The 13,014-nt window shown below is 37.6% G+C and overlaps 1 protein-coding gene across 2 annotated transcripts in view; it reads right to left on the bottom strand.

Moving 5' to 3' along the window:
* LOC149208983 (uncharacterized) overlaps nucleotides 1-13,014 on the bottom strand; it is a 228,780-nt gene that overhangs the window by 147,725 nt on the left and 68,041 nt on the right. For both annotated transcript variants that reach the window (XM_089396230.1, XM_089396231.1), the window contains exons 4-5: nucleotides 11,586-11,664; nucleotides 11,412-11,471 (exon numbers count right to left, since the gene is read on the bottom strand). In XM_089396230.1, coding sequence (XP_089252356.1) covers nucleotides 11,412-11,471; nucleotides 11,586-11,664 — 139 coding nt within the window. The remainder of the gene's footprint in view (nucleotides 1-11,411; nucleotides 11,472-11,585; nucleotides 11,665-13,014) is intronic.

Below are 13,014 nucleotides of genomic sequence, written 5' to 3' on the forward strand. Positions count from 1 at the left end.
CATACACATTCAGTTGCGCCAAGCACCCTCCGAGATATTTGCATGGGATGATCATTTTTTTTATCTAAGATATTCATCCTAAGATATGTGACTGCATGGATTTACAAATGATGTTTGGGATCGTTATTAATGAGCATGTCTGGGTGTTGCCTTAGTATGAGATTTGCCATGATATTTTGAATAAGAAGTTTTGTAGCTTTAAGCACAATTGAGGTCGAGTACGATGTTGCTAGCATGGCTAGCTGTGAAGCGGGATGAAGAAGCTCTTTGAATCTGATTGGCAGAGAATCCCATATATTGTTGGGACTAAGATACCTTCACATATTGAGACAATGTTGTTGTACTAGACAAGCTTAGGCTTGTGGTCGTTGCCTCCATGAGAGGGAGGTTGAACAAGATATCCTCATTGTGATATATGTATTTTGTTCTAACATAATATTTGATTTGATGTCATGGATGAACAGGAGACTACTGCTATTGAGACATGATGATTACCAGATATGAGCACAGTGATATGTTTACAGAGAGCAGGACTAATCGAGAACACTGAGTGAGCTCTCCCCCCCTGTCTGAGCTCCCAGGGTGAGGAATTGAGCTGGAGGGCTCCTGGGGTTGAGGGATCTCAGGACAATAGGGTCGTAGATGTTGCTCCCCTATTTGTTACCCATAGGGTTGGAGATGTTGCTCCCCTATCTTGGTCTTTGTAGAGTATACCCCAGTTGGTATCATACCCACAAGCAGGGCTTGTTGGGAATACCACTCCCTGTCTTGCCAACGGGTTGAGAGCGTACTTGGGGGCGTACAACCCAAGCTGATTATGATGCATGTGTTCTACTACATGACTTTTTAGGGTCATTGTTGGGAAGATCAGTGGGAAATAGGACGGTTTGTGATGTGCTCCCGTATATCACCTATTACTCAATATGGGGTTGTAGATGTTTAGCTCCCCCATGAGATTCCAAGTTGAGATATGCTCCCTAATTTGTTTTTGGGTTGAGATATGCTCCCCTATGTTGTTTTGGGTTAAGACTAAGCTCCCCGATGTAGTTTCAAGTTGAGAGGTGTTGAAGAAAGTGTAACTAGGTTCAGTCTTCTTGACATTGATTTTTGTAAACAAGGAAAATGAATTTATTATTATACCTTGTTGCATGGGTTTCATGAGCAAGAAGTTTATTTATTTAGTAGCATCTCCCATTGAGAGCTTTAGGATAAATCAAAGAGTCAATGGCATGTATTAAGAAGCTCTTCTTGAGCATGAGAAAAATATGAGTCTATAGAAATGACAAGTAGCCCTCCAAGGCAAGCACGATCCTCCAAGATAAGCACAAGAAGAAGTCTGCAAGATAAGCACTGAAGAATAACAATCATGTCGGCCTCAATACATATATAACTGTCAAGTCCGCTCATAAAAGGTGACGCACCGGTTCAGTGGACATGTTGGCTTATTTATGGAGACATAACAACTATAAATAGGCGTGTAGGGTCACCACAAAAAGGCAAATTTTCGAACATCCTGCAACTTCGGATAAGGAGCAGAGATATCTTCGCATTCATCTCTGAAGTCTTGGTCAAGCACAGTGGTAGAGGGTCTTGATGAGGTGCAGGAGAGTAAACACAAGTCTCTGCAACTTCGGGTGTAATTACAGTAAATAATTACAATATGACCTCGATGGTAGCACTCTTGGCATAGCTATAACAATGAAGCTTTCAGTGTAGGAAGAGAATCACAGCCACGTTCTTGGCATAAGTATGATAATAAGGATCTCAGTGATACACTCAACATGCTCTCTAGACAGTTACAATCTTTGTATGGTTGTGATAAGAAGAAGCTCGGTGATCCCACAGTGATGCATTCTCAACATACTAAACACGGTCATAATTTCGGTAAAGTAGCAATCATAGTCTCGGTCATAATGAATGCAAGATCATGATCTCGATACAGCTCTCACACAGTATAGAGACCTTGTTGACATGGTGAAGATCTCAAGTGAGAGTGCAGCAATGATCTAAGTGAAGGAGTAGTTATGGTGCAGCAACAATGATCTCTTTGTTATGGTCAACTCCTCAATGAAGGTGCAGCGATGGTGTTGCAGCAGTAATGAAGATCTTGATGGTGCAAGCCTCAGTGGTGTAGCATTGATGATGATCTCAAGCAATGACAAAGAAGAGGATTGGTGTCTTGGTCTTCGAGTGGCTAAATAGGTCAAGGGTCATGGTCTTGGTATTTGTCAATTGGAATCTCTATAAGAAGAATTTTGTGCGGGTTTTCCTCTCCAAGAGGGAGAGGTTTTGGCCCTCGCAGAAAGCCAAACATCTTGTGTTCTTGTCTCTTTGTTTTGGTAACTATTTGATGAATATTAGAAGACACACTCTAATAAGAACAAGTGAGGATTGTGCTAAAAAGATAAATTAAAATACCTCACAAGTAGTTATCATGCTAGAAGAATCTCATTAACTCCATTAGCCCTAGATTCTTCAACAAGATGTGCTCCTTAATATTGTTTCGGATTGAGATGTGCTCTTCGACATGTTAGAGGGAGGTAGCTTAAGCTCCCCTCTAATGTCAAATTCTTCTTCTTTTAGATTCGAGAATGTTCAACATATGAGCAGGGACAATCAAGAGAGAAGTAGGAATAAGCAAGAGATGAGTAGTGACAACATTTGATGATGAGATACTTGAGACAGGATATGTTTTGATGACAGGATACTTGCGATGATTACATGATGCAGTTGGAATTTCTTGCTAGCTGAGAGGGAGTGTTAATTTGGCAACTCAGTGACAAATTCCAACCATGCGACAAGATTCCTCTTTTCGAGAAGACCAATTTTGACTATTGAAGCGCTCAATTTGGACAAGGAAAAGTGTATTTTTGAATTATAAGCCCACGTGTGCATGTTTGAACTTTAATCAGGTCATCCCTAAAACAAATTGGTCACCCTTGGAAGGTTATAAATACAAGTGACCTCAACCTCATTTGGAAATCATCATGAGACATTCTTCTATTCTCTTTCTTGGTTTTGGCTCGCACAGGTTTGAGGCATGTCCGCTGAGAATCGGTTCGCACGAAGGAGAAATTTCAGGGTTTGAAGCTCACGCGTGTTTCTACGGTTTTGGGTCTCAATCGCAGGCTTGGAAAAGGCAATCTTCGACTACAGTCACTGGCATGTAGGCCTATGCATGCGACTGGAGGGTTTCAATCACATGCATGACACTCTATCCATACGACTAGACTCTAGGATTTGGTTGTTCAGTTGACCGAAGTTTTCACTTGTTGACCACAGATAGTGATAGTTGATTACAGGCTTCTGAATCATGGTTTTGAATATTAGCATTGTTGGGCTCATCTCATATGGATGTTGTTTAGTTGAGTTCGTTGGATAGTTGTATGGATGAAGATATGGATCACTGTACTCTCTTTTACTGAATCATTCAATGACAACCTAATAAGAAGAAGAAATTGAAAGGGTTTTCCCCATTGTGGGTTTTGACCTCGTCTCTGACCAATCCTAGTGTCTCTATGTGTGCATGTTTTTCTTCTATTGTTCCTTTATGTTCCGCTGCATTGATGATGATATTGTTCTTTCTACATAGTTGCATATGTTGTTGAATAATGATGTAAATCTAAATAATGATATGATGTCATGGGGTGAATTTAAATATGGAAATAATGAAATACAATTATCAAAACAAAAAACAATATAGCCCTAAGAAAAATCAACACTAACTGAATAAATTTTCTATTTAAGAGCTTATTTTTTACTAAAGGGTGGAGATGTCCTCGTACCCTTTGGATTAGCACTTGTAAATTTTTTCTGAATAATTTTGTAAATTTCTAACCCTCATTGTATATAATTTTATTTCTCTTGTATACACTTGTCTCTATCCTTTTTGGCTTGAATTGATCTAGTTGGAGAGGAGGGTTTTTGGCTAGGAGCTTTACATAGTTTTCTTGCAAATGAACACTTGGGAATTTAAAGAGATACACATCGAAATTTTTGAAGCCTCCAACCTAAACTTGTTCATGAATTTGAGCCATTTATTTTTCCTCCAAACCCCTAAGTGTGAAAATTCCTTGAAATGCAGCAACTGGAATTTATTCTTCTAACTGATTAAATATGTAGTTTATTTAGTTACGACAAAATAACAAATAAATCACACTGCAATTTCTTCACCATAAAAATTACTGCGGAAAATAAACTGGAACTAACAAAATAGATGTAGACACACAATAAAAATTGACAGTTATTTTTGGACAAATGTCCCCAGAAAAACCCAATGTGGGAAAACGAGTGCAGCAGATGAGAGTTTTATTATTATTCTTCAGCAGCAAAATTTTGAGTACAATATGGATGCCAAACTAGAAATCATCTCCTGAGAAATTACTAGCAAAATATCTGAGGGAATGTTTCTCTTCTCCACAAGCAATTCGACAACAATTTGGCCACCCAAACTAGCTGTCCAATAACCCCTATGCGGGCCTTTGCGCAAATGTTATGCAATCCTCTATTGCAACTACTTGAAACTGCCTTGAATCTGCCTCTGACTGACTGCTTCTACTCTGGAAGTGATCCTTCAACCCTCTAGAAAATTATCCCAACTTCCTGCAACTGAATCGACCTCCACCTGAACTAAATCAAATTGCCTCCTTGAGGCTCTTGAGGCTCTGCACAAGCCCCTACGCAGCCCCCTGAGGAATAACTCGACATTCGTTGGCTGGCTCTTCCGGCACTATAAACCTCCAACGGAATCTCTACTGCTACTCCTTTGCCTCTGCTACTAATCTCCTGGCTCGAATTCTCTTCCCAGTTGAATCTTTGCTCTCTGGCGAAATTTGATCTGCCTAAATCATTCACCCACTCGATGTGTCTATCTCCAACCCAATGTCTTGCTCTTATAATCTCTCGTTGGTAAACCAATGACCATGATTAGATTTCCATCAACGGCTAAGATCAGCTCAAACTCAATCCGTGTGAGTTTCTAGAGCATTTTCATATGTCTCAATTAATTGTTGTTAATTAATCACTTTACCAAAGTTAGACTTAGGAAATATATAATTATTGATCAATTAACTTAATTGAACTATCTCTAGGTGTTTTCACCAGGAAAATTTTCTGGGTTTTGGAGATCTTGTGTTTCTTAGCCTCTCCGACCAAAGTCGAGACTAGAACACCTATGCAATGCTATAGAAACTAACATTGCACAAATATTCCTTTAGGAGGCTAGACGGCTAGGGTTTCAACCCATTTTTTTCAAGTTCGATTTTGGATAGATTCATCATTTGAGGCTTGAAAATTGAGATTGAAATTTTTTTTGGAAGGTCGTCTTCATTTTTGGAGTCTATCTCTCTTAGCCGCAAACATAAGAGAGGCTCTTTTTCTCCTCTCATACGATATCTTTTCCCTCTTGGGCATCTTGTCCCTTGAGAGAAATTTTTGAGTAGAAATTCACGTAAAAATTTTGAAGAGATCACTCATCAAAGGCTTGTAAGCTCAAGATTAAATTTTGGAGGCATTTTCTTCCTTTGTCGTGAGCAATAGAGGGTCTCTCCCTCTCTCTTTGTGCGCATTTATCTTTAGCTTGGACAACTAAGGGTTTGAGAAAAAATCCTTGGAGGACTTGGAGTTTTACATTGAGGAAATTTCATTGTAACTCATTGTTTTGAGACTTGTAAAATTCCTCATTGGCATCTTGAGGAAGGGGTTTTTTTTTTCAAAGTTATATGTTTTTGTAAACCCTCCTTAAAGATTTGAAACCCTCTCTTGCTGTCTAACATATTTTTTTCTTGTGATAATAATAAAAGAATTTTCTTGAGGGAGCTTGGGGTTTTCACCATGGTATCCTTTCTCCTCATTTGGTAGGAGATCTTCTTGATTGATTGGTCACTAACTTGCTAGATTAGATTAGTTTCTTGCATTATCCTATTAGTAGATATATGTCTATAATCTTCTAATCCCCTGTTAATTAACTAGATTTCCTTTATTTCACTACTTGATCTAATTTGCATTTGGGTGGCTCTAGTCTTGATCTCATTTGCATTCTAGTTAAGGTAGTCTCTCTAACATCTTGATCTAATTAGCATTTTGATCTTATTTACTTGTTCCTCATTGTATAACTCGCATTTGCTCTATTCGTCATTGAACACTCTTAAAGCACATTATAATCAATTGAATCGACCATTTATAAGTGAAGTGATATTTTTAACTTAAATTCCAATAAGTCATTTCACATTTTGAGCATTTTGGTTTCTAATTGTACATCAATTTGAGCACTTGTATTAATTCTCTAATTTGCATTTTAGATCTAGCTTAGCATTCTCTAAAATTTACCTCCAAGCATAAGCTTGGTTGATAGAAATATAGGACAACCTTCCCTAATCGTCATTCAATTCAATAAATTTGAGTTTGGAGCAGAGGTTAAAAATATGTGACCTCGCAATTCTCTTGTGGTCGAGCCCTTGTAGGAACAAAGGCACGTGGGTTGTCTTGAAGTCTAAATGGGTATCGTTAATGAACTACAAGTGCCTCCTCATCCTAGGCTTCTTGCAATTCACCTCAGTCCTTACCAAGTTTTGAGGAATTGAGGGGAAGTCTCACCGTAGAATAGGCTTTAACTAAAATTTACCAAGACCACTTTGCAATCACACACTCACAAAACCTTGTTTCATCTTGCAATTGGTTATTGTACAAGTTGAATTGTGAGTATTTCATTCTACTTGCAAGCATTACATTTTATTGCTCTTGTACTTGTCAATTTCAATTACATGCTCATTGTCTTTTGATATCGTTCTATCTTTTGGAGAATTTCTCTTTTATACAGGTTCTAGTTATTTTGCAAGTCTCATTTTATTTCTATTGCTCATATCTCAAGTTGTGCATAATCTCTTGTGATTTTATTTCACTAACCCCTTGCTTTGCAGCTTATCCAATTGTGCAACTTATTGATTTTCTTGATATATCTCATTTGCAAGTATTGTTGATTCATTGTGAGCATATATTTTCTTGCAATAACATTTGGCACTGGTCTAACTATATTTGTCTTGCAAGATATCTAGTGAACATAATTGATTTATCTAAATTATTGATTGTTATATGCTCTTAATTGTTCATACTTGCTAATCAATCTAATCTTAAGATCTAATTCAAGTTGCCAAACTGGTAAAGCCTTCACTAATTCAATTAACATCGTTAATCTCCTAGAGCTTGTTATCTTTAGCAAGTTTTCTTCTTAGAATCATCTTTAGGGACCAACCCTTTTGGATTATTTAGGAGAGAACCTAAACAGAGAGAGTTGGGAATAGGTGACAACCCCTTCTCTGAGCATTGTGCCTTAAAGACCACACCTTGTGGGGTTGAAGACGTTTCCCACATCTAGTGTGCATCTTAGGTGACAACGAAACCAATAGTCAATTGACCCGAAGAAGGGAGGTGGAATAGGGGCTCATAGTGTAAAATGGAAAGTGGTAAGTATGGAATAGGGATAGATGGGGCTACGCTATCTCAATCATGGTTTCCCAAGTAGTGCCCCTTCATAAAGCCATGGACCATTAGGGGAGGTCCCACTAGACTAGGATTGAAAATTAACCCACTTTCTAAGGTTAGGGAATAAGAGTATAGCCAAGACCCTTCTTTCTTCCAAGTTACCCAATAATCCATGTCAAAATGCCCAAATACAAACAAGCATAAGCACCCGATTGCAAAATGAATAAAGTACCTTTTGATCAGAAGCCCACCTTCCAACATGTGCTCTTGACAAATGGGCAAGGAAACATATGACTGATGCAAATGGTAGAGATATAAATGGCATGACATATCAGCAAGTGTTGTTGGCTGTCGGTTGGAAGAGATGAATAGGTGTAAAACTTCTCCTAAGGGTCACCCACGTTTGGTGGGTAACATGTCAACAAACACTTCACTTCTCTTCAATACAATTCGCAATGTAGTACAAGAAAATAAATATCAATCAAGTGTACTTATACCACAAACTTTCAACACGTAGGACACAATTTCCAAGCATATGATAGATCTGAAAATGACTTATTCCAGCAAATTATTGCAGCGGTAAATTTGTTCCTTTACCTTCTAGATAGGTGTTAAATCACTTAATAAATTCAGCTCATTGTTATGCCAAATCACCATGCATAACAAGCTCTAGAAACTACTCAATCATTAAGTTAACATAAGCTAAATTCAAATCTGCAAGTACATAGTTTGGACAAGCCAGAACATTCCATATATATAGATTAAAAGTTCAAGTACATACTAAACCTTAATACAAGCTAATACAAATCAAGTTATCTAAACTGTAACTAGGGAAATCATAAGAAAACCCTAGCCATCAACTACTAACAAGGAATCACCCCCAATCAAAGTTGGTCACTCCAACAAAGATCCTCAACAAGCTAGCATGTAAACAAGTAAATCCTCCTTAGTACATAGACTTACATCCCACAAGTGTACAAGATCGTCCTCCTCTATTTTTTTCACAATAAGCACACCAAGTAGCACTAAGGCTTCTAAATGCCACAAAACCCTAATCTTCTCTCACAAGAGTTAGCAGATCAAATTCTTTATTTTGCTCCTCTAGGGTTTATCCCAAAGTCGTGCCCTCTTTATGACTTTATGAAAAATCCCTAACCCTAGTCTTTCTTTCAATTCCCTTAAGAACCCTAGCACTCGAGAAAAAAGAGAAAATACAACGAAGAATAGTATAAAGAGACTAGCTTGATCTAGCTCTCACATCTTAACACAATTATGTGAGTCTATATATGAACAAGTATTGAAAAGACTCTCTCCTTCCTTTATTGATATGAAAGGTGAGGGATGCTCCTCTAAGGTTTATCCCAAAGTCGTGTCCTCTCTATGACTTTATGAAAAATCCCTAACCCTAGTCTTTTGTTGAAATTTTAAGACTAAAAAAATTTCCAACAATCCCAACCCGATTTTAATTTCACCTTATCACTCCCATTTAGTTAAATGCCCTTTCTCATAAACATACATTAAACATATAGAATTCTGGAAATGAAATTTTCAGATTAAAACACATGGCACTGTCAACACATGCTGAAAATAAATATGGACATAACCAGACCAGCAACACATATAAAAATACACAGATTTTTTGTCAACTTAGACCCAGGGAAAACCCCTTCAATCTTCTCCAGGGAAAACCTGTTAGAGAGCTCTTCAAATTTATTTATCTTTCAATTTCAGGAAAAATACATTTGCAGATAAAACAAAATAGCATAATACAACTTATCAGCGCAAAACTCCTTGAAAACCGTGCCCAGTTTGACTCGATTTTTGTGCCCACTTTGCCTCGATTTCCATGCCCACTTGAAGCTGAAAATATGTACTATACAGATACGACTGTACGAATGTACCGTATGGATTGTACGGATTTACATACCGCTGTACAGATTTTTTTTTCAAAAAAAAATTCAAAAACTTCTCTTGAACGGCGTGCAGCTCACAACATTCAATGTTGTTCGTACTGTACCTTCTGTTGTCTTCTAAACCTTGATTTCCATGCCCAGCTTTGCCCAAAAATCACTCCTTCAGCTTGCTGCAACAAATTTCTCCTTCATAACTTTTCTCCAGCTCTCAGCCTCCTTTCTCCAATCTACTCATGAAGAATGAATGCAGTGTCTCTTTTCTTTTCCCCCTTTTGTTTCCCTAAATGACTTTTGGGCAACCCTAAGATCTAATGGCTCAGATTCATTTAGATCAAGGGATGAAAATAAATGTGCATTTAATTCTCACTTTCTATTTTTTAACTCACCCATTAAATAAAGTACCCACATTGTACTTTATGTCTAAAGTCACTTTTCACTTTATAATTTAACATTGACTTTACCACTTATAAAGTCACTTTCACTTTATAAAGTCACACTTAGGAAAAGAATTATTTTGGACACTTTTCCCTAGGTAGAGACTAACCCATGGGAAACCACTTGTCCAAGGTACATTAAAAATCAACATCTTTATTTCAATTCCCTTAAGAACCCTAGAACTCTAGAAAAAAGAGAAAATACAATGAAGAATAGTATAAAGCACTATTGATTATATCGGCGATATTCAAAAATATCACGATATTTTCGGCAAAACGATATATCGCTAAGAAAATATCGCGATATTTTCTATTTTGAAAATGTCGCGATATTTTCAAAATATCAGCAAAATATTGCGATATTTTGAAAATATCAGCTATTTTTAAAAATCTGATTAAAAAAAAATTGATTTTTTATGCTTGCGTTGATATTTGCCGATATTTTGCTGATATTTTCGCAGATATTTCCGATAAGATGTTTTCTGGACCCTCACCGATATTTTGCCGATACCGATATTATCAACACTGGTATAAAGAGACTAGCTTGATCTAGCTCTCACATCTTAACACAAGTATATGAGTCTATATATGAACAAGTAATGAAAAGACTCTCTCCTCCCTTTATTGCTATGAAAGGTGAGGGATGCCAACAATCATAAAGTGGATGAAGTCCACAACAAGCAACCCACCTAATCATTAAATAGACCCACATGTGAAGCACTCCAACTCTAGTTGACACATGTCAAGCTCCATGGCATGCATGTCCAAGAAGCAAGGCTCCAAAGCTAATGCTCCTCAAGAAGGATCCAACGCTCCATCTCCACTAGCCTCCATACCTCCAATGCTATCTTCTAAGCCATGTGTACCTTTAGGTCCACCATACTTACATGATCATTCCTCAACCTAAGTGCCTTCACATCAAATACAAGCCTCCATGAAAGCAACCAAGTATTCCCATGCCATCTAGGGCTCAATGCCCTCCTCCAAGATGCCCAGTGTTCCTCCACCCAAGTAAGTCATCATCCCAAGCAAACCTCCATGTACACACCCCATGAAGAAATCCACTAGCTACACAGGTGTCCAACACTCCAAGGAAGAATACCATAGAAGGACCAAGTCTAGGTCTAGTAATTCAAAAGAATGTTAACTCCAATGTGTATGTCGATCATGAAACGACCAAGGGTAATCAACACACCATGCACCCCACATCACATGAAGCACCCCAACATGGTGTAAACACTTCCTGGAGTAACCTAGAAAGCTAACATTCAACCTCTCATTGTCTTCCATGTGCCAACAAATGGTTAGAAACTTTGGACATTAGGTTGTTTGTTGATTAGTCATTGAACCTTTTGAGCTCCCAAATACTCCTAGGGGTCCACCAAACACTTTTAGGAATACATTACATGTTTTTTGACACTTTCATTAATCTTCATTGTTATTTCTCATTCCCTTTCCATCAATATGCCTCTTTGGTCACAAAGTGGTCACAAGCATGCAAGTTAAAATGCGTAAAAGCCATACACAATTATTTCTGTACAAATTAACAATGTAAACTCTTGAGAAAGGAGAAAAGTGATTGAACCTGCAAATTTGTGGAGTTGAAACCTCCCAACCTACCAAGCACGTACCAAGAACGAATAGTCTGCATCATAGAGTACTATCAATATATTTGAAACATTATGAAACTTCTGGATTCACTCAAACTAACAATAACTGTAAAAAAAATGAAGACTTAGGGGATCTTACAATCACTTACACGGCCAATGAAATTTAAATCTTTATCTGTTGGAGCAGCATACAGTTCAATCCATATGTAGGAATTAGTGGGATTAAAACTGCAAACCATTATCAACAAAATAATCAGACTTGGTAATAATTCTTTTGTTGACATGTGCCTGAAAAGAAACATCAGTTTTCATCTTATAATCATATGTGCTAATACTTGCATATGTGACGGAAGATATGCACTTGACACATGCAACATTTTAAGTTCTTTGATCATTTTCATGTTGTGCAAACAAGATAGAATAGATCAAACTAGCCTACACACTAAGAATTGTCATATTGAATAAAATATTCCCTTCTATTTGGTTTAATCGAAATCATGCAGTTGCCCAATTTCAGCAGTCTCAAGACCAAGAAGCAATAAATGCACAATTTGGTAGATGCCATAATGACATTTTCTTGATCGAAAATGCACAAACCTTGGTGGTAAACCACCTCCATCGCCTAACAACAAACTCTCTTCATTGTGTATTATGGTTGTATTATATATTTTGAATGCAGTACATTGCTTTAAAGTACATGTCATCCATTAACTTGCCTTCCGAGGTGTTAGGTGTTGGATACTTGTATTTATGAGAATGCTTCTTATGATGCTTCTTTTATGCTTAAACTTTAAATACATTGGAAACAGTAGTTACGAGAGAAGAATATCACTTGTAGATGAATCCATGATTTGTATATTGACCTTTGCTAATGCATAACCATTCAATGGTGCAGAAGTTGTGTAACCACATCCATTGGGCCTGGGGGCTGGATCCATGGAACCCCTAATCAGATATAGATTTGGATCTGGATCCGCCCAAGATTCATATAGATGACAAGTCAACCTTAGTGCCATGTTCCTTGCATCTGTTGAAGAAAGTGTAACTAGGTTCGGTCTTCAAAAATGTAATTTTGATATTTGTATTTATAAAATAAAAGAAATATTATTTTTGTTATTTATATCAATGAGTTTCTTGCTCATTGGATAGGTCTAGCACATGTCAAAGTGCTATAGGAAAGTCAAAGAATCAAAAGAAATGTTGAAAACCCTTATGAGCATGTTACACCATGTGTATATACGTATTAGAGTCAAAAGAATACCTCCAAGCAAAGTCACAAGTCTCCTCCATGCAACGACATCACCAAAGAAGCAAATCCAAATTGGGAAAGTCAAGTCGGCCTAAAGGAGGGACAGACCTCTATATATAGAGGCTGTCCACTCCTCCAAAGTCAAGTATATTCACCTCTGAAATCAGCAAACGTAGGAAGCAAGAAAAGGGTACTATAAGGACGAAAGAAGAGTCTCCAAGGGCAGTGAAGAAAGGAGGAAAAGACAGAAGTGTAATGGGGCTATCTTAAGGCCTATTACAGTCACACATGTGAAGAAAGGAGCCTCTTCCTGCTGTCATAACAGCACT

This window comes from Pinus tabuliformis, chromosome 1_2, assembly GCF_031772625.1.
Source record: "Pinus tabuliformis cultivar Carrire ecotype Pingquan chromosome 1_2, CPIR1, whole genome shotgun sequence".
In the NCBI taxonomy this organism is placed as follows: Eukaryota; Viridiplantae; Streptophyta; class Pinopsida; order Pinales; family Pinaceae; genus Pinus; species Pinus tabuliformis.